The following is a 22,880-nucleotide window of genomic DNA, read 5'->3' on the forward strand; positions in this document are numbered from 1 at the left end:
TCTCCTATCAGTGACTAGCACCTGGCCTAGCACATGTGAATGCTCAAGAAATCACCACTGATATGAACAGTTATCAGTTCTTCCCAAGTGTTCATTAGGTGCCCTCGGTGGAGCTCTGCAGGGCAAGAGAAATAACTCCAAGAGCCCCTCTATCTTCCAACCTGACCAGTGGAATTGAATCCCATGCTTGACTCCAGAGTGGACTTTTTATTTCAAGTTACCATGTGTAAAGGTTGGAGGAAAAAGACCCAAGTCTGTCTGTCTCCTTGGCTGGGGCCCACTTGGATTTCCATACATGGTTTACACAACCACATGCCCCCACTGGCTAATATCACAAGAGTTCTGAGTGTTGGGATATAAGGAAAGAGTAACAGTGGAAAAGTGTTGGGGTCTGTTTTTTAAGAGGGGAAAAGAAAGAGGATTTCCGTTCCCCAAGAACCCTGGGGGCAGCTGGTCTGGTCATGTGACATTTACTCATATTACTTCTGTTCTGACTCTGCACACTTGTGACTGGAAGGAGCCTGGTTAAGAGCTGGAAGTGTATTTTGCTCTGGTTTAAGGTCTTGCCCTCTTCCAAGAGACCAGCAAGTCTGTGCCAATGTCTGTGTGCTCCCAGAGGACCAGCAAGATGGCGATATTGTCTGTCCAGCCACCATGGGCCAGAGTCCTGGCCCTGGTGAGGCCTTTCCCAGGGCCCAGGGACTCTGCTCTGCAGTTGCCAACTTCTTCTCTTCAGTACAGAAGGAGGATGGGGCCTTCCCAAGAGGCCTGAAGGACTGCCCACTCTTGGCAGCAAGTCCAGGTAGTTGCTGGCCTCCAGCCATCTGCTTCACCTGCTTCACCAGGCCTGGTGCTTGGCTGGGAGGCCCTGGCGTCTGCTCCACCCCTGCCGGTGCTCTTCCTGAGGCCTGAGTTGTTGGCTCATATAAAAAAGCCTTGGCAGGGGGCTGAGAGAGAAGTCTGGCCTGGGTGAGTGATTTAACTGGTTGCCAGGAGTGCTCCGAAGGGACTGCTGCTTTCCCCGGTGGCTGAAGGACAGGATCTGACACACTGCCTCTCTCTACAGCTCGCGGCATCTGCCCCAGACCTTTGCTGGCAGTCCACGAGCTTGACTCCAACACTGGCATCTTCTCATCAACCTGTGGTGTGACCTCATGAGGTGAAGTAGCCCGTTCTTTCTGGTGAGGAGTCAGGTCTATGAGATCCATGACCAAAGCAGCTCTATTTTTTGACTGAGTATTCTGGTCCACGGGCCTCAGCGCTTTTTCTTTAGCTACCAGGGTCTGGACCACAGCTGATAGTACTTTGTCAGGAGGTGGGAGTCTCTGGGACAAAGAAGCATGGGATTTGTCAGAGGGCCTGTCTGAAGTCTGAGGTTTGGGACTGCTGCTGACTAGCAGTCTGTCTGGTTGTGGAAGTCTCAGGCCAGCAGGGACTGGGGTTTTCTCCAGTGACTGGGGCCTTGGGCTGGCAGCACCTATGGATTTATCCAGCCTTGAGTCAGCTGTCCCCAGAGGTCTTTCCAGTGGTTGGGACCTGACTGAGGTTGAGGAGCTTACTCCAGTCACTGAAGAGAGTTTGTCCGATAGTTGGGGTCTTGGTCCTGCCACTGCAGGTGGCCTGTCCAATGGCTTCTGGCTGGATACCAAGGATTGGGGTTTGGTCCCTGACCCAGCAAGGTCCCTGACCCTATCTACAGGTTGGGCCCTGGAGTCAGTTCTGTCAGAAGGTCTTTCAGGAAGCGGTGGTCTCTGACAAGTCCCTGCCAGAGCTTTTTTGGACAGTGACAGTGTCTGGTTGGTGTCAGCAGGCAGCTTATCCAACATCTTGGGCCCCTGAGCAGCCACTCCTGATGAATGCTCTGCCAGGTGAGTGCCTGGGCCTGGAGGCAGCGGTACTGGGGGAGGCACATACTCACGGATCTCCCCAGGTTCCAGAGGGTTGGGCCCACACGGGTCATGCTCAGTACAAGACAAACGCCCATCCAATTTGGAGATGAAGAGCATCCCTTCCCGATGCTGCTTACAAAAGGAGCTGGGACACATCTCACAGAAGGAGGCTGCTTCCTTCCCACAGATGTCACACTGATGCCAAGGACACTCCCATTTCCCTAAAAATACAGATGTGAAACAAACGCTTAGGAAAATAAGCAAGGTGCATGAAATGAGCCATGGCCCTGAGCCTAAGTCAAAAGAGTGATTTCAATCTGCCACCTTCTAAGAGAGCTCATGCCACTCACCTGATACCTCCCCTGTCCCAGAATCTGATTCTCCTGCACAACACATAAAAACAAAAGCCAAGTACCAAGTAGCAACTAAGTATCAACTAAATATACAGGCAGGAGGAATTTCTTATTTCTATGACTATTTCTAGCATGGGGGGGAAAAACCCAATGCTCCCCTTAGAATGTGAAGATACTACTTCCACAGTCTTGAAACTCCATTTGTCTAATATAGCCTTTTAATATTCAACTCTAAAGGGATAGTCTTAGCTATTTAAATTTCTGCTTATTTGGTTGTATTTAGGAACAGGGAGCAAATGTACAAATGTTTTGAAAAACTGAGCGGATTTTCCTTTGCTCAGTTTCAAGTCTTCACACTAGCACAAATTTTACCTATACCGTCCACACAGAACCAGTGGAAAAGACCCTGACCTACCATCTATTTGCCCCCATTTCTCGACACCTGAGAATCTCTGCCATGGATGGTGTTTTGGCCCTGGCTCACAGTTTCCAAATAAACTATGCTAGCTGTGACTCCTGGCTCCCAGTCAAGACAAGTTCTATTGCAGCCTGTGCCAGCTACAACCCTGAGCTATTGATTCTGAAACAATTCTCCATCTTCACTTCCTGGCACTGACAAGTCATGCTGTGGCCTTACCCTCACACTACCTCCATTTCTATTATTTCATTTCCCTGGCAACCATACATTGAAGGAAAGCTAGTTCAGAAAGAAACGCCTCTCGCTCCCACCCCAAAGTCCTCTCTCTGCAATTCCTGGGAGCAGGCCTCTGGTAAAGGAGGCCTCAGTTAGAGCGGCTTCCTACTGCTTTCTTGCCCTCATCAACAAACCAGACCACCTATCCAAGTCCCCCAAAAAGTCTTCTAACGCCAAATCACCACTCAAAAGTTAGTAGCTTCTGCAGCCACAAACTCCTGACACTTGATCTGCCCAAGAAGCTCTCTCATGTGTCAGCAGACCGAGCTACCTCTCCTTCGTAAGGGAGTGCGTAAAGGGAGCTAAAAAGATGTCTAGTCCATGCCTCACTGACCGAAATAACCCCAAACTCCATGCTGTCTCAACCTTTCTTTCTGTAGAAAGGAAACATGACTTTGTGGCCTTGGAAGTCAGAAAACCTGGCTTTCAGTCTACCTCCTCCATCTACATGCTCTATTGTGACAAGTCATCTCACCAAACTGGACTCTCAGTTTCCTCATCTGCATCATGGGAAGGTGAAAAGGTCTCATCTTTATGGGTTGCTGGGAGGATAAAATAACATAACATAAATGTAAATAAAGTGCTTGACATATAATGAGTAAGTTTCTGTTCCCTTCTCTATAACCTAGGATTCCAAAGTATTTATTTCCAGAATGAGAACATGAACCATACCCCCTTCAACACTATGTGTGGGAAGACAAAGGGCTCTGACAATTCTGGCAGAGAATGAAGACCACTCTGCATGGATCTGGCACCAACCTGCTGGTCGCTTGGTTAGATTTAGACAGTCAGCGTGGTAAACCTTCGGGCAGCCTGGCTTCTTACAGGAGACGAGCTGGCCAGCATCCCCACAGCTGAAACATTCATCCTCTCTCTCCTTCGTGATTTCACCCTGGGTCCTGCGCTTTCCCTGTTGCTTCTTCTTGAATTTCTTTGACTTTTCTTCTGTGGCAATGGGTTGATTCTAGAGGTCAGATATTGAGCAGTAAGCATTCTGTCGATATATTAGTTGTGTGATCTTGACCAGGTTAACTATCCTCTCTGAGCCTCAGTCTGTCCTCTGGGAAGAAACAGTCCTCATAGACTGTTGTAAAGACAAGAGAAAATGCAAGAAAGGCACCTGGCACATCATAGGTACCCAATAAATGGTTGCATTAATTTTAACTTTTCTATCAACTACTCCTGCCACCTGAATGAAATAAAAGAGGAAAAAAAACCTTCTTTTTATTAACACATAAGGCTGGTGTTGAAGGTTATCCTTTCATTAAGTTTTACTTTTATGTTTGTCTAGGTGTGTATGTTTGCGTGTGCACAACACATTTCTTTATTCAACAAACTGTCACTGAACACTTAGTAAGAATCATATGCTAGGAAGGCACAGAAAAATAATTCACGGCCCTTGACCTCAATAAGCTATGTGCCCTTCATCTATATCACATTAGGTTCATATCCACTACTCCCCAAGACAGCAGGTCTCCTCCATGATCCCTGTAGCCCACCCTTGGTTACCAAACCCCATGGGTTTCACATTATTTATCTTGGACTAGAAACATCCACGATCAATCTGATCTATTACTATCCCTCAGTGATCTCCCATTTCTTAACTTCTGCCCTCAAATTTCTCTCTCACTGATCCATGTGTGAAATATTACATAAATGTTAAGGATGCAAAAACGGATATCCCTAGTGAATGTAATACCATTAAACCTGGGTTAAACTCAGTTATTATTTTGATTGATAGGTAATAAACTGGACACCTTGAGGACAAGACCATTTAGCCGACTAAAGAAAAAAACCCTCAAATATAAACATAATTTTCCTTATTTACAAAAGAATAATTGGTGGGTGTTCACTATCTCTATGTGTTTTCGCTCAAAACATTACTCCCGGGGTGCCTGAGTGCCTCATTTGGTTAAGTATCTATCTGCCTTTGGCTCAGGCCATGAACCGGGGTCCTAGAATCGAGCCCCATGTCGGGCTCTGCTTCTCCCTCTCCCCCTGCCTGCCACTCTCCCTACTTGTGCTCACTCTCTGTCAAACAAATAAATAAAATCTTAAAGAAAAAAAAAAATTACTCCCACTTTAGTTATTGGGTTTTGTGCTGATTTACATTTTTCAGTTCTTAACACTGACTTCTATAATCAAAAAAGCATAATGGGAAATAACCAACTTGAGTCACTATGTACTTTTCATCAAAACTAAACTTCACTTTTCAGTGTAATGTAACTTAGAACAGAAAAATCTGGATGCATGTCCATTCATTACATAAAAAATTTAAGTCACTAAAGACAATGGTTAGTCACTAAAGACTATGCAACAGCAAGGAAAAAGATTTTATAATACTTAAGAAATGTAGGATACAGATTTGTTAAGTAATTCTTTACAGAATTATAAGCCAGTTAAAACGCACATAAAAATTCAGGGAGTAAGAAACAATTCTTATTAAGAATTAAGATTAAGACAAGATTAAGGGTCCTATGTTTATCTACAGTGTTATACTACATTCAGAATCTTAAATTCAATATTGGATTCTTTGAGATCTTTAAAAAGATAAAGACAGGAAGAGAGAGACATAGATACCAAGAATCTAAGAAGCTTATTCAGAAATATGAGTGAGATTAGCTGAGACCAATAAAGACATGGGTAGTAACCTACTTTATGGCTTCCTATTTTATAGCTTTTGTAGCTAGAAAAGTATCACCAATTAGAAGTCAGACTGTTAAAAAAAAAAAAAAATCAACAACACCTGTAAATCTGCTCTTGAATAACCAAACTGATCATCAGAATGCTTAGTTAAGTGCCAGCAGCCCTACTGACAAAAATCCAATGTCATTATTCCAAAGAGACATCTTAAAAGAGTCAGCTGTGCCATTGGTTAGGGAGGGAGGACCACACCATTATTTCTGATAGAAACATGTGGAAGGTACCTTTGGCCTTACACCCAAAAAGCCACTGCAGTTTGGGGCTCCACATTTGCAAACAGTCTTTCCATTCCCAAGACATTCTAGGTTGTAGTTGAAGGTAAGTTCAGTGCCTGCATAAAAGACCATGAAAGTATTAATATCTATGATTTTAATTACATTACTTCTGTATTAATCACAAAGGATACGGACTTGCAAGAGAACAGATTTTTCAGAGGACAGAAGGGATTTATTAACTCTAATCCCACTATACTAATGAAATACAAATAATTCTAATCCTATAATATTATTAATAAGTTATGAATAAGCAAATACAGCTTAATAAGAGGAATACCGATAATGGTTAACAAGTAATATTTAAAATAACCTTTACTATAGAGATGTTAATTATCCTAAGTTGTTTTTTATTTTCTAATAAATTCAGGTCCAAAATATTAATTCATTACTGAAACAAACAACAACTCACTGTGCTAGGCACTGGGAATGCAAGTATATGAAGAAAACCTGTTGATCTGTGCCAAACCTAGCAGAACTTAAGGAGATGACATCTCAATACAAGGTAATACTACAAAACTCTACACCACAGACTTGGGCCCTGGCTTTATATTCCTGTAAACACTATCAAGCTGGGTGATTTGAGCCCTGAATACATTTGTAAAACAGAGAAACCACCACCTTGCAAGCTTATTTAGAGAATATGACATAATGCACACAGCCGTAATTTGTAAACTTTAAAAAAGAAATGTACAGATTTCAAGTACAAATTGTCCCCTTTCTCTCAAAAGTGCATCTTATCAAAACTAAGAGAGGAAATAAAACAACCATTCAAATTCAAAGCACATTAAGGAAGGCCTAAAAAATACAAGAATTTTATGTATGTATACAAAGAGATTAACTCTAGGTTGGGTAAATGGTTCACCCACCATTTATGTGTGAAGTGACAATTATTTGGTCAAAATGATCAAATCTTAGATCTCCCATTGCAGACTGACCTTTCTTCCTTCCATCAATGAGATAAACTCATATAAATAGTTTTAGATCTAATATTGGATTACTATTTATTTATTCAGCTAAGCAAATTATAAAGCAGCTGCCTTACATTTAGGGGTCCAAATGGTACAAGAACTAGACTTACTCATGGCCTGGTGAGAGGTTCACACTTGCAGGAACTGAGACTGACCAAGGTAAGAGTAGGGTTCTGTCTCCCCTCTCACATTTACTGTGAAATTACTGAATGACAGATAATTCTTTTTTTTTTTTTAAAGATTTTATTTATTTATTTGACAGAGAGAAATCACAAGTAGATGGAGAGGCAGGCAGAGAGAGAGAGAGGGAAGCAGGCTCCCTGCTGAGCAGAGAGCCCGATACGGGACTCGATCCCAGGACCCTGAGATCATGACCTGAGCCGAAGGCAGCGGCTTAACCCACTGAGCCACCCAGGCGCCCCTGAATGACAGATAATTCTACTCATACTCCTCCTTTCTTATTAAGAATTTATGTGTATAGAGTGCCTGGGTGGCTCAGTGGGTTAAAGCCTCTGCCTCCTGCTCAGGTCATGATCTCAGGGTCCTGGGATCGAGCCCTGCATCGGGCTCTCTGCTCGGCGGGGAGCCTGCTTCCTCCTCTCTCTCTGCCTGCCTCTCTGCCTACTTGTGATCTCTGTCAAATAAATAAATAAAATCTTAAAAAAAAAAATTTATGAATATATAACTGAGTTTTCATTAATTTAATGTGCTTATAATACAACTCAACCATATACCCAAATATAAGGTGGCAGGATACTAGACATAACCTGCTGCTTACTCACAATCCACTATGTAAATGTAACTGCACAAGGCATAAATCAGAAGATATTGCTGTACATAAAGGAAAGACTCATACCAATTTAGAAAAGAGCCCAAAATACAACAATCCTTGAGGTTTGCACTCATGGGACGAAAGGGTGTTGGAGAAAAGATAAACAAAGGGGAAAAAAAAAAAGATGAACAAGGAGTATGACACTTGTGGTAGAAAGTGTAACAGGTATTGAAGAGTCCATGAACATGGATGAGTAAAGACAGCAAGCTGAAAAGCTCTGATTCAGTCTGTCAAGGCTGTATCTCCATAGAACCCTGCATAGCACTAAGCATTCTGTCTCATTCCTCTCATCCCCACCATGCAGACTGGAAGTCAAGTGAGGACAAGAACAAAGTCTGTGAATTCCTGTACGATGCTACTTGAGATAAGTGAATATGGGGGAAGAGAGAAGAAAGATTTATGGCTAGAAATGGTAGAGGAATCCATCGCCATGGACAAAGACTAAAGTTACAAGTACAAATATGTTGAAAGCAGTCAGGAGAGACAGAGGACCGAAGTCTTGGGCCTGGATAACATTTGAGTAACTAATACATAGGACACAACCCTAGGATGGTTAGAGGTGCCAGACCCAAGAATCCAAGTAACACCAGTATCTAATACTTCACTAACATTTTTTAAAGGATTAAACAGGATAATGTGCTTGGAATGGTGTCTGGCAGTGGTTCCAGAGGCTGAGGGGAGAGAAAATGGGGAATTAGTATTTATTGGGTAGAGTTTCATTTGGGGAAGATGAAAGGTTATAGAGATGGATGGAGGTGACAGCTGCACAACAGTGGGAATGGATCTACTGCCACAGAACGGGACAATTTAAAAAAATGGTTAAATGATAAACTTTATGTTATGTATATTCTGCCATACCATCATCACCACCAAAAATATTCCTTATTTCAGATTACAGGGCATACAGGATTTTTCAATGATAAAACCTGAAATTCCTTTCTTAGCTCCAGAATCCTTAACTGATTCTTACCTGCTTTAATGTCACTCAGGGCAAAAAGACCAACACGGGTATCTCCATTCACAGACCATTTCTGTGTTTCACAGTTGGGCTGGCAGCAATGATTCATGAACCGAGCATAGTTTCCTTTGGGACCAGCATCAATGATCCGGTCCTAGAATTCCAAGAGATGATGCTCATTAGATGTTTCCTGTATGTTCTAACAAGCTAGAGCTCCTTTTGTAAAGTTTGACAGTCCCAGGAGTGGTTCTCAAAGTGCAGTCACTAATCCAGCACTAGCACCCCATCTATTACTTCTTGGAAATACAAATTCTTGGGCTGCACTTCAGATATACTAAAGCAGAAACTCTGAGGTGGGGCCCAGCAATCTGTGTTATAACAAGCCCACTAGATAATTATGATATATGCTGAAGTTTGAGGAACCAATGCCCTAGAAGTAGCAGATTGCCCTATCCTCTCAATTAGGTGGTCCTGAACCCTGGCTGCACATTAGAAATCAGCTAAGGTGTTTTTAACACTAACACTCAGACCCCATCCCAAATGAAGATCTGAACACCTAGAGGTGACAATCTCTTAAATTAAAGGGTTCAACTTAATAACTATTCACAAAGTTCCACACCAGGAAAGAATTCTGTTACAACAGCCAACAGAAGGGGCCGAGGACTGCTAATAGACTTTAACATTCAGGTATAAGGAAGAATGTCTGATACACAGAAAATAAACACTTTAGGCTACTGGAATTAGGAATGAGTCCCATATATAATCCTAGGCACTAATGAAATCAAAGTCATCAGCAAATTCCTGTGATTGAAAAGATGACTTGAGTTCAGAAGTTGAGTTCTACAATTTATTATGACCTTCTCAATGCACTAAATATTAACAAATCAGTTTCTCAATCTGTAAAATAAAAGTGTGGAAGAATGATTATTTACTTGGCTGGCTCCAGGTTTTAATCTTATAGGAAAAATGCTAAAAGACGTAATACCCAACTTGTATTGGACAGTCCCAAAAGAATGCCAATAGCAGCTCTGTTGACTCTGGCAAGGGATGTATAGCCAGAAATGAGCAAACTTATCTACTCCAGAACCTTGACAAAGCAAATCTATGAAGATGCTGTTTTGGCAGTGAACTACATGCTTACAAACACTATGGCTGGGACAATATCAATTTCCCAGTCTTGTAACGATGGAAATAACACTTACTTTGTCCAGAGTAAGCATATAGAAATTAGTGATGTCATGTTCTTGGGCATAACGAATTCGAGCTCTGCACTCTTCTTCATCTATTAGCTCACCCACATACTCATTCACAAATTCACCCTAGAACAAGAAACAGTTAATGGCAAAAAACTCAACTTGTGTTCCCAGATATACCTTATCTTTAAAAAAATTAAAGAAAACAAATCTCCAAAGCAGTTCACGTACATATACCTCGTCAATTTAACAAAGGTTTATTCAAGAAACATAAATATGACGCTTCAACTATTTGACAATGAAAAATACCTCCCCACTCCTATTACTGTCACCAGGACAAAGACTGGGATACATTGGACATTAGAGATCAACCAACACAGAAGTAGGTAAACTCCTCTATGAAGTAGGGCTCCATTAAAATGGCGATATACATAGTCGATCCCTTTAAATGCCCCCAAACCTGAAAATCAGTTTTCATATGTTCCTTTTCCTTTGACTATGCCCTGCCTGATGCCCTTCCACATTTTACACTACTGTCCTCCTGATTCACTGAGTTACAGTCATACTGGCTTTCCCTCAGGCTGTCTGCTTTGCCAGCAGTGCTTTAACACTCACCTATCTTGAGCCAAAAGTTTTTGGCTGAAGTTTTCTTATACTTCAATTCTCAAAACATTCTCTGAGTCAAAGCTAGCTTCAGGCCCTTTACCATTTACTGTATGCCTCTAGAACCCTTTGAGCTTCCACTCTGGGTGACTACTTGACCAATGTCTCTCCCGCTTAGAACGTAAACTTTATGAAAGCATGGACTATGCCTCTTATTTATCACTGCATTTGTACCACAATGCCTGGCACACAGTAGATATGTAACAGCTACTGACCAAATTACAGAACAGCCAATATTCACATCATTTTCTACACAAGAACTTCAGTAAAATTCTTCAGAAAGCTTAACTAGAGTAAGGTTTAATTTATTAAAAGGTCAAAAAAGACTTACTCTACAAAAAGACTATATAATATTCTCTATTAGAAACTTGCAGGGCTTTCTAAGTTTGAAGTTGAAGATGTTACTGCACTTTTATTAGAGAAGGCCTAATCCTCTTCTTCGTTTTCCATGAACGAAAACTGATTTTCCCTTAGTAAAAACAGATTTTATTTTACTATGTGATTAACACCTCTGTATCACATACTCATTATCCCCGACCTCTTAACTACAAGTTCCAGGATTGTTACAAAAGGGCAAATAAAACCCTGGTATCTCTACGAATTTCACTTTTTCATCCTCATACAACATGAACTAAGGACTTTAGAGGTAAAGGAGACTATCCTCAAGCATCTAAACTCTAGAAAGACACAGCAGGACCCAAGAATAATTACCCATATTAAGCAATTGTAAAGAAAAAAGAAAAAAAAACCTGGATATCATGAAAAATTTTCTTCACCTTTTTAATATCTGTTTTTGTCCGGAGACCCCAGCCCCTCTGTAATGTGCGGAAAATTTCAACCTCTGGATACTGGCGCTTAGTGAAGCACTGATTTTGGCAGCGTCCTCCAGCAGGACACACTGTGGGGTGGCACTCATAGAGCAGCATGCGATTGATGCACTCAGAGTCTATCCCACAGGGGTTATCATCAGTAGCTTTACAGTTGCAACGGGGAATTTCGGACAAGTCTGCAGTGAAAATCTGTACCCTGCCAATAGGACGGTTCACCTGCAGAAGAAACACATATTACAGAACATCAGACTAGTCAACACAAGACAACTCAGGACCTATAAAAGTTAGACTTCTCTTCTTTGAAGTTGCATGCAACATTTTACATGACTTGGAACTCAGGATATTATTCACAATAGCTAAATGTGGTACAAGTAATGGAATCTTATTCAGCTTAAAAGGAAAGGAGATTCTCACATGTTACAACATGGGCAGACCTGGAGGACATTATGTTATGTGAAATAAATCAGTGACAAAAAGACAAATACCGTAGGTATATAAGGTACTTAGAGTAGTGAGTGAAAATCGTAGAGGAAAAAGTAGAATGGTAGTTGCCAAGCAACGAGAGGAGGGGAGAATGGAGAGTTAATGCTTAATGGGTACAGAGTTTCAGTTTTACCAGATGAAAAGAGGCCTAGAGATGGATGATGGTAACAAATGCAAACATTATGAATGCATTTAATATCCCTGAACTTTATGTTTAAAAATGATTTTATCTATATTTCACTACAATACAAAAATTGGAGGAAAAAAGATTAAGTCTGACATAAAAGCTTACTTAATAAACAAATTATGGATCCCACAAAAAATTTTTAAAAATCACTTTATGAATATCATAATTTCAAAGCTGGTAGGCCAAGTGAAGTATAAACTGGATTTCTGCTATTACCACATGGTGGCGCCATGTTAGCTGCTACACTAAAAAAAAAAAATTTAACTGGCAAATGGTTGACATGAAAATGTCTTTGGGTAACTGGGATCCTCCTGTATGTGAAGAAATATTTTTAATATTTACTACCATAGTTTGAAATCTTTTTAATAGACTATACAGCAATGTCACTCGTATTTATTCAGTAGTGGTGCTAGTACTAAAGACTACAGTGAAAATCTGGTGAGAAAACATAGAGGTCAAACAGCCTCTGTAACACTGAAGGGGTTAGCATTTTCCAAATGCTAGCAACAATGCTGAAGGAAAAAAAAAAACATTCCACAACACAAATGCTGATTTGTGCACTATGAGAATGAGTCTCCCCTACCTGGTATTGGCGGCAACAGTCAAACCGTGCATCAACAAAAACCCATCCCATACATAAAAACTGGCTTTTCAGGAATTTTGTGATTTTGACAAATCACTTCACTTGCAAAATTAGTGTGAGAATAAGAAATACATGTAAAAAGAAAAAGAAATACATGTAAAAAGACTACAGAGTCTACCAACCTCTTAAAACATGGCAGATAGCATAATTTTCTTTCTTTTAATATCCATTTAATTATTTGTCACATAAAATATTCTAGATTATCACATCCATTCAATCTAAAATCATTATGACTGGGGCGCCTGGGTGGCTCAGTGGGTTAAAGCCTCTGCCTTAGGCTCAGGTCATGATCTCAGGGTCCTGGGATCGAGCCCCGTATCAGGCTCTCTGCTCAGCAGGGAGCTTCCTCTCTCTCTCTGCCTACCTGTGATCTCTCTGTCAAACAAATAAATATAATCTTAAAAAACAATAGTAATAAAATATGACTGGGGCACCTGGGTGGCTCAACTAAGCAACAAGCTCTTGATCTCAGGGTCATGAGTTCAAGCCTCGCATTGGGCTCAAAAATATAAAATAAAATACAAAACAAAATGAAGGGGTGCCTGGGTGGCTCAGTTGGTTAAAGCCTCTGCCTTCGGCTCAGTTCACGATCCCAGAGTCCTGGGATCGAGCCCCGCATCTGGCTCTCTGCTCATCGGGTAGCCTGTTTCCTCCTCTCTGCCTACTTGTGATCTCTGTCAATAAATAAATAAAATCTTTTAAAAACAAAATGAAATCACCATGATTAACAAGTTTTTTCCATCCTCTAAATTCCCAAAAGGTTTCATTTCTAACATTTTAGTTTTTGCCTCTTCTTTAACAGTATTATAAAATTTCCAATCTGTCTGCAGAAGTATATTGTTCTCAAACATGTTCTTGATAACACCTTACAAGGATGTAACTCTGCCAGATCTCTTCCCAGATACCTCAAAATACGGGCAAAAACTGTAGACGTCTTGGGGCGCCTGGGTGGCTCAGTGGGTTAAAGCCTCTGCCTTCGGCTCGGGTCATGATCCCAGGGTCCTGGGATCGAGCCCCACATAGGGCTGTCTGCTCCGCGGAGAGCCTGCTTCCTCCTCTCTCTCTCTCTGCCTGCCTCTCTGCCTACTTATGATCTCTGTCTAGCAAATAAATAAATAAAATCTTAAAAAAAAAAAAAGTGCTTAACTTCTAATCCTTAAAAAAAAAAAAAAAAAACTGTAGACGTCTTGAGGGTGCTTGGGTGGCTCAGATACTTAAGGGTCTGCATTTGATTAGGTCATAATCCCAGAGTCCTGGAATGGAACCCCGTCGGGTTCCCAGCTCAGTGGTGAGCCTGCTTCTGCTGCCTCACTCTCCCTGCCCTAATAAATAAAAAAATCTTTAAAAAAACACACACACACAAAACCTGTAAACCTTCTGTTAATGGAGGAATTCTCCTACCACATGCAAATGGAAGTCACAATCCCGAGGAAAGCAAACTCTAAGGGGACAGAAGGTAAGGACTGACTCAATCACCTCAGACTGCAGGTCCTACACACAAGGCATTAGAACACAGATACCGGTTTCAAGGTATCTTAACCTGACCTCCCTCCCATAAAAAAGTTTCATTCTACTCCTTTTCTTTCTATAAAAAGATATATTTCTATCATTCTTTCTTAACATATGATCTAACCTATTATTAATCCAAATAAGTTTCTTGCCTAACATATAAACAAACAAACAAAACACATAGTTAAGAATATAGATACATAAGTACAGTTAAATGCTCACTCTAGATCAGGGATTAACAAACTTTTCCTAGAAAAGGCCAGACAGTAAATAGTTTGGGTTCTGCAGGCTACAGATTTCTGGTGTGTGTAGCTCAATTCTGTCATTGTAGTATAAAAGAAGCAAAATAAATAAGCATGTATGTATGTCAAAACTTCATTTATGGACACTAATATTTGAATTTCATGTAATCTTCATTTCCCTGGAAATATTATTCTCATTTTTATTTTTACCCCAACCACAGTAAGCCAGATTTGGTCCACAGACTATAGTTTACTAACCCTTGTTCTAAAAGTTTTTCTTAGAAACGTTACTTGTTTGTTTTTAAAAAGGTGGGGAAGGGGTATGGAGAGGAAAGAAGTTGACTTCTAATTTCTGTGATTTAGATCAATTCCAGGAAGCTGTTCTCTCAAGGGCTTCCTATGCTTGAAGTGCTACTCTGAAATACCTCCCTTGCTGTTACCTGATACCTAGTACTGTGAGAACCAGATTCTTTTCCCCTTTTTGAGGCCTAACTACACTTAGAACTCCGTGCACTATGTTATATCTCCATGCACAATAACTCCATTTAACTCTCAGTACACCACCACCATTTAGACCCAATTTTAAGTTTTGAGTATATTTTCTTCAGCAGTTTTATCTATAAGGATGATTATTTTATGAGTTTTATTCTTTCTCAGAGGTCTTCTGAAGATCAAAAAGAAAATTCACTTTAAAAAAAAGAAATAAAGAAGGAAAGGAAAAAAAAAAACCCCCTCATTCTATCCTGCAACTACCAAAAACATCCACTAAACCCTTTTAAAAAATCTAAGGTACATTATGGAATTTTAGTGTTCATAATTACCTGTATCTCATAACATTTTACTATTTCATTGTTATTCATAGTTACTAATTAGTGTTTTCCACCTTTACCAAAAGACTAAACTAACAAGAAAACAGAGAAATAATGGTATCACAAAAGCTTATGCATGCAACAGTGAAATAGTGACACTTTAGTTTCTCTATTGCATTGCCCAAAGTATTAAATAACCTTTCCAGAAAGTATGAAAGATTAGAGATAACATCTTTATAGTAAGCTTTTAGTAGGGTTGCTTTATTGAGGAAATAAAAATCCAGGGCACCTGCTTAAATTTGAATTTCAGATTTTTTTTTTTAATTTTTTTTAAAAGGTTTTATTTATTTATTTGACAGACAGAGATCACAAGTAGGCAGAGAGGCAGGCAGAGAGAGAGAGAGGAGGAGGAAGCAGGCTCTCTGCTCTACAGAGCAGAGAGCCCAATGCGGGACTCGATCCCAGGACCCTGAGATCATGACCTGAGCTGCAGACAGAGGCCTTAACCCACTGAGCCACCCAGGCGCCCTTAAATTTTATTTAGTGTAAGTATGCCCCATGGAATACTTGGGATACACTTGATCACATTAGACTCTAAAGATGGTGGTGAAATTGATTTCTATGTGAAACCTCAGACTCTAAGACTTCAGAAACCCAAATATTAATGGGTACACTAACAATGAATTTCTATTGACAAAAATGAAATATGGTATTCTTATTCAGGAATGACATCACCACAAATATTCTACAATAAGAACCTGGGTAGTCACACATTGTTAACAGAGCTAATAGTATTCTTTCATGTTTTCTGATGTTTAAACACTACAACTAACTTCATAAAACTCAGGTTTTTCAAAGAGTGGTTTTAGTAAATACTTACTAAAATGTCTGATAAATTTGTTGATTATTCCTGTATTTTTACTTTTGTAAATTATTCATAAAAATGATTTAAAACATTAAAAAATACAAAGGGTCCACTGGACCCAGATGATAAATGGTGATGACTCTTATTAGGCACATTTGGGGTTAGGTACACCTAACACGAATTCTCCTGACCTTGGGAAACCTAATCATACTGGTCACCTAAAATATCTTTAGTATCAGACATTACCAAGAAGACTTACCATGTGTAATAGTCATACTATCTCAGGGCTATTTATCATTTTTTATCATGCTTCTTGAATCCCCTTCAAACTGTAAGATGTTTCTTGTGCAGAGACTCTAATCCAGTCCCTTCTATAAGAAGACTTTTCAAGGCAACAGAAAAAGTTATCAACACACAACTGACTTTATATAAACTGTAGACAATGTATGAGGAATGGTGCTCTGGAACTTTTTCTTATCTTCTTTCAAGTGCACACCTCTACCTAGAGCAACTGTACTTGTTTCCAATCCTCTCATGAACAGAACAGGAAGACAGCACTCTGTAACAGGGTCTCTCCTGGAGAACAGTCTCCTCCAGTCTTTTCTCACCTTTATATGTTTGTAAGGCGGCGGTTTCTTGTCATTCTTTCGGTCTTCCTGCAGCTGTCTTAGCTCTTTCTGGGCCTTTAACTCCTCAAACCTTGCTGCAGCTTCCTGAAGAGCTAAGAAAACACACAGCACAAGTCACTTAATCTTGGGTGGAGTAGTTTATTTTGTCTTTTTTTCCCCTTTAAAGTTGAAAAAAAAAAATCCATGCTTCAGACAATAAAGTCAGCCAGCACTGGACTGCCTGGGTGGCTCAGTCAGTTAAGTGTCTGCCTCCAGCTCAGGTCATGATCTCAGGGTCCTGGGATCAAGCCCCGCGCTGGGCTCTCTGCTCAGCAGGGAGCCTGCTTCTCCCTCAAGACCCTTCCCCGGACTTGTGCTCACTCTTGCGCGCTCTCTCGCTCTCCCCCCTAAAAAATAAATAAATAAATCAGGCAGCATTATATGGAAAACAAAGACGTACATATGACTGTTATTTTCAAGTTAATATATAGTCCCCAGGGTATTCAGATATAGGATTAAGACAAAACACAATCTACTACTACACGGCACAATAAAAAGACTACCACCTTCAGAGGAAAATTTAAAACAAAAACAAATCTCACTAAATGATTTGAAAAAGCCCACAAATAACATTTCCTAATGACAATGGGACTGTATCTGCTCAGCTAAATCACTGTAGTTCATTAAGCCTAATTCTTTCCTCAGTTCTCAACCTCCTGCCTCTAGAAACATTCTGTCTTCTAGGTGCCAAATAACATGCTGCACTCTTCTGGAAGAAATTCAGAGTTGAAGTTTCCCTCTCCTTCTTGCCTAATTCTCTAAAGAGCACCTGTTCTATTCCTCTCCTAAGATTCATTCTGTAAATATCAACTATTAGCTGTAATGATACACAGATCTTCATAGCTGATTAATATTCAAGTCCTTTCATATGTTTAAAAGACTGTAATATCTTAGAGTCCAACAAAATCTTAAGAGTCTCATTCTTTCCCATTTATAACAAATTTTTCATTCACTCTTTTCAAAAATTCCTTGTAACCTAGATTAAAAACTCTCAAAAGAACTCTAATTCTTCCCTCCTTTCCTCTCTGTCGCTTTCCCCATATTCTGTCAATTCTTTAAAGAAAACATCTCCTTTGGTCCATATCCCCTTTTCTCCAATTCCCTGTTAAACATCTAACAGAGCTTCTGTTGCCTGGAATCCTCTAAATTTTTTGTTCGTTGTTTTTTAAATTATTACTCCTTTCTTCATTCTATTATTCAGAATGTCCTGACTAGTCTGTCTACTTAATGTCTATTCAAGTACCCATCATCCTCTCCACCCCAGGGACACTTCACTGTGACAAGCTTTTCTCTGCCTGGAACTACCAAAACAGTCACCTCACAGACATCCCCGGCCACAGCCTCTCATCTTCTACAGTTCCCAAACTCAAAGATTTCTAAAGACTCTGCTCTGACCATGTAACTTACCTACCACCTTTTCTGGCTAACAGCCCTGTGTTCCCCCAACCCCATCTTAAGCTATAACACATAGCTAGAGGTCATTCACTCAACATGTTAGATTTAATATATGTTTTCCCATGCGCTGTTTTCTTGTCAACATTTTCATTTGTTTACTTCTTCACTTTCAGTGTAGGAGTGAAGAGTTAGGATTCTGGAGCCTGATTGCTAGAATTTGAAACTTTCCTCTTCACTTACTGGCCCTGGCACCTTAGGAAAGTATTTAAATTTTATGTGCCTCAGCTTCCTCATCTGTAAGGTAAGGATAATGACATCTAACTTAAACTGTGTCACAAGGACTTAAAGCAGCAAACTAAACAGGGCCTGGCAAACAACAAATGATAATGATTATTAAGGTTCACTCTTCAAAGTCACAAGGAAAAAAACCAACCCATGACTGCCTAACTCTGATCTCCAGCACAGTTATGCTTCCTCTTGGTCTATTCCCATAGCATAGCATGCACAGTTCTGCCACAACACGCAATGAGTAACATTTTGACTGCTTTCATCTGTATCCAATTCCCCCATAAAAACAAGTATGTATTCCTTGAAGGCAGAGGCACCCAGCCAGCCTAGGGTTGAGGCATAGAAAGAGCAGAATCCCAGAGCTTCAGCAGGATCAGACCTGTGATATTCTCTACAACTCCACCTTCTGCCCCAGCCTCTGTGGTGGCAGGCTCTACACAGGGAAAGGTATTGGTTAAGTGGTCTCTGACCATCCAAGACCACAAGAGTCGAGAGCCAAGTTCCTCTAGTGTTAATACTAATAACCCCTATCTACACAGAAACGACATGGCCAACAGGTGAGGACCTACTGAAATGACATTAGCAACAGAACCTTTGTGAAACTTGTTCCTATGGACATGATTCTCATTCCCCATACAGGAAGTTTCACCTGCTTAGAATTTTCATTGAATCTTCACCTTATGATAAAGTTTCACCTGCTTAAAATCTTCACCTAGGGGACGCCTGGGTGGCGCAGTTGGTTAAATGACTGCCTCCGGCTCAGGGCGTGATCCTGGAGTCCCAGGATCGAGTCCCACATCAGGCTCCCAGCTCCATGGGGAGTCTGCTTCGCTCTCTGACCTTCTCCTCGCTCATTCTCTCTCTCACTGTCTCTCTCTCTCAAATAAATAAAATAAAATCTTAAAAAAAAAAAAAAATCTTCACCTAATCATACATAATCTATATACCTCAATGTCCAAATATATTCGAGTAACAACAGATACCTATACTGCCTTTCAAAGGACAGCTAAAGGAAGAAGATAATTATCACTGATGGGATACCAACTATGTGCTTTGTTGGCTGATGCTTTTATTTACTCACTGAATTCTCAGAACAACCTTACTCATTATGTAAGAGACTGAGGCTCATACTTGACTCAACTCCTTCTACCCCAAATGTCCCGACTACTTCACTGCTAGGCCAGCTTAAAAAAATCTCTTCTGATTCAGAACATTTATGCTTTGACTTTCATTATTTTATTTTGCTCTATAACTTCTCTATAACTTCCTTGGAACAAACACAACTCTACTAGAGATTCTGACTCTTTAACAAACCACAGAGCTAAAACTATAAAATAATTCCAAAGCTCCAGTACTTGGTAAGATGCTGAGAAAATACAGGGATGCCTGGGTGGCTCAGTCGGTTAAGCTTCTGCTTTCAGCTCAGGTCATGATCCTGGGGTCCTGGGATCGAGCACCAAATCAGGTTCCTTGCTCAGCGGGAAGCCTTCTTCTCCCTTTGCCTGCCACTCCCCCTGCTTGTGCTCTCTCTCTCTCTCTCTTTTTGACAAATAAAAAAATAAACTCTTTAAAACAAAACAAGAAGATGTTGAGAAACCAACTGGTGAGACAAAAACCTCCCTAAAGGAAATTCCTGCTATATAAAGGCGAGGCTAAAAAATAATTACGCAGATCAACTTTCCTGTAAAATCTTGTAGTTGCTCCAGAGAGAAGAACACAGCTGCTAATGGAACATACGTGAATTCTAATACACAAAAGAATAGATACGTGGGCAATAGAGGTCTGTGTTGGCCTGCGAAACAAAAGGATCAAGTTACCTTTTTTATATGTCCCATCCACTCCTTTGCCCATCTTATCCTTGCTGCTCACATCCCCCTCCATATAGGGAAAGACTCGGGCCTGATGTGTCCACAGATAGTCATTAGACCCAAAGAAGAGCACAGGGAACTCGCCCACATCATGTCTCATCTTATCAATATTGGAAGGTACAGCTCGAGGATGGCAGATCTCAGCTGGCCACCACCTAGGAAAGGTGAAAATAAGGAAGGAAATCTTGAGAAGAGTCTAAGACACTAGGAAAATGACCTATCTCTTAGGACATGAATAAGGAATGATCCAACCTAGTGCATTTTTACAATCTAACTAGGGAACAATGAGTAGTATGTGCTGAAAACCTGAATGGCCACCCTCACAGATGTGCTCACACAGACACTTTTTAGACCCAGTTACTTTAAGGAAATTATAAAGGAAATAATAATTTAACAGTAAATAATAATTATCTCATATAAGATAGAAACAAAGCTTTGACTATAATGTTCACTTAAGTATTATGTATAAGAATGAAAACCTGGAAACAATCTAAATGCTCAACATTTAGGGAATGATAAAGTTACTACAGAATATGATACAATGAAATACAATTTGGCCTTTTTTTTTTTAATTGGAGAGAGAGAGAGAGAGAGAGAGAGAAATCACAAATAGGCAGAGCAGCAGGCAGAGAGAGAGGAGGAAGCAGGATCCCCTCTGAGCAGGGAGCCCGATGCAGTGCTCGATCTCGGGACCCTGAGATCATGATATGAGTCGAAGGCAGAGGCTCAACCCACTGAGCCACCCGGGTGCCCCTCAATTTGGCCTTTAAAAAGGAAAAGTTTCATTAATTGTGAGGGGTATAGAAAAATGACTCCCCCCCCCCACAAAGATACCAAGAAATGCCTTTGAAAATAAAATAAAAAGCATGCAAATTTATGCTTTACATCCACTTTAGAAAGACAACTTGGCATTAGCTAGTTAAGCTGGAAACCCCTATTCCTAGAAAAACTGTGCATGTAAACTAAGGAAGATTGACAAAATGCTCATAGTCCAAAGAGGAGAATGGATAAAGGAACTCCACTGTATTTTAAGACTATATCAAAAAGAAATGTAGAACAGCAAAGTGTGAACTAGAGTACTGCACTACTACAAATCTCAGGAGTGTAACAGTAAATGAGAAAAACAAGCTGCAGGAAAATACAGCAAGAATTTCTTTACGAAAAGGTCTACAACACGCAGAACAAAACATTATACATGTGGTAAACCATTACAGCAAGGCAAAGGAATAAAAAACACAAAATGCAGTATAGTGGTTACCGCTAGGGGTGGGGAGAAACTGGATTCAGTAAAGAGTCATGGAGAGAGCCTCAAAAGTACCAGCAATATATTTCTTTAAATGGGAGGTACCATACATAGATGTTCCTTTCTAATTCTTTTAAATCATGCATGTCATGATATTCTTTTATATATTCTATGTTCAATAAAAATAATTTTAAAAAGGAAAAGATACAAAACTGAGTCTAAATATAAGGCCAATTATTTTGAGGGTACATGCATTGATGTGTCTCCAAATAAATATGCCAAACTGTTAGCAATGTATCTTCCTTGTTTATTGTGGGTTTATTTTCATTAATGAATTTTCTACAGAGAATATGTATTATTCCCATATTTACAATCATAAAAATGAGGTCTTTTTCTTATAATGGAAAATTAATGGGCAGAAAGGCTGACCTTGTTTAATCAGAAAAATTATTAAAAAAAGAAAGAAAGAAAGGAAGAAAAGAGTTAAGCCCTGTATCCAAAGCACTGGATCCAAAGAAACAGAAGATGGGATGGTAAAAGAAATCAGTGCCAGTCTCCTTCATGCTCACTCACCTGTATCGTCCAACTTTTACCCAGACAATTTCCCTGTAATGTGGCTTTTTGCCTGCCTTACAATCATTGCAATACCAGTTTCCTTCAGGGATATCAATGTTCAGGCACTCCCGATGAAAAGCAGCAGGGCAAGAATCACAGCACAAAAGACTGCCTCCTGTGGGAATCAAAAAATGTGGCACTCAGAATCACAAGGCAGCACACAATGACCCAGCTGAAACAGCTTTTGCTCCTAACCAATTATTTATCTCCGAGCGAAGGGCTTAGTAATTTAGTTATTCAGAAAGACTTTTCTTCATGAGCACTTCGCCCCTCTCCAATATTCCTGTGAACCACAACCTTGAGGGTTTGTTATATTCACAGCAAATAAACATGAGATCCTACTGGCAAAATTAGGTTAGGGCAGTGGTCAGAAGTCAAATATGTGCATAATACACATTTCTTTCTCTTCACTAAAAGACAATACAGTAAATTTTCCACAACATACAGTAAATAATCACATCTATCTGAAGACTAAACAAATGAATAAATGGCACAGTAATGTCTGCCACTGAAGTCATCCCCATATGGTTACTTCCTTCCCCCTTTTAAAATTACTAACTCTTTAATCTTTTTTATGTTTTGCACTCTGATACCTATGGGCTCTTTTCAGATTATCACTTATGAATGCTCTAACCTAATACATATATTAAAAGGACACTGTTACATTAAGGTATAATTACCAAAATGTTAGAACAAGAGATTATAGC

The 22,880-nt window shown here is 40.1% G+C and overlaps 1 protein-coding gene across 5 annotated transcripts in view; it reads right to left on the minus strand.

The window, feature by feature from the left end:
- Positions 1-192: 192 nt before the first annotated feature.
- NSD1 (nuclear receptor binding SET domain protein 1) overlaps positions 193-22,880 on the minus strand; it is a 148,469-nt gene continuing 125,781 nt past the window's right edge. For 4 of the 5 annotated variants that reach the window (XM_044228692.1, XM_044228683.1, XM_044228702.1 and 1 more), the window contains exons 15-23: positions 22,132-22,288; positions 20,265-20,470; positions 16,705-16,817; positions 11,305-11,574; positions 9,875-9,991; positions 8,685-8,826; positions 5,864-5,970; positions 3,696-3,900; positions 193-2,110 (exon numbers count right to left, since the gene is read on the minus strand). In XM_044228692.1, coding sequence (XP_044084627.1) covers positions 480-2,110; positions 3,696-3,900; positions 5,864-5,970; positions 8,685-8,826; positions 9,875-9,991; positions 11,305-11,574; positions 16,705-16,817; positions 20,265-20,470; positions 22,132-22,288 — 2,948 coding nt within the window. In that variant the 3' untranslated portion in view covers positions 193-479. Of the gene's footprint in view, positions 2,111-3,411; positions 3,479-3,695; positions 3,901-5,863; positions 5,971-8,684; positions 8,827-9,874; positions 9,992-11,304; positions 11,575-16,704; positions 16,818-20,264; positions 20,471-22,131; positions 22,289-22,880 lie in introns of all 5 variants that reach the window. The other variant, XM_044228720.1, reaches the window with a different exon arrangement.

The sequence above is a fragment of the Neovison vison genome, chromosome 1 (genome assembly GCF_020171115.1).
Source record: "Neovison vison isolate M4711 chromosome 1, ASM_NN_V1, whole genome shotgun sequence".
In the NCBI taxonomy this organism is placed as follows: Eukaryota; Metazoa; Chordata; class Mammalia; order Carnivora; family Mustelidae; genus Neogale; species Neogale vison.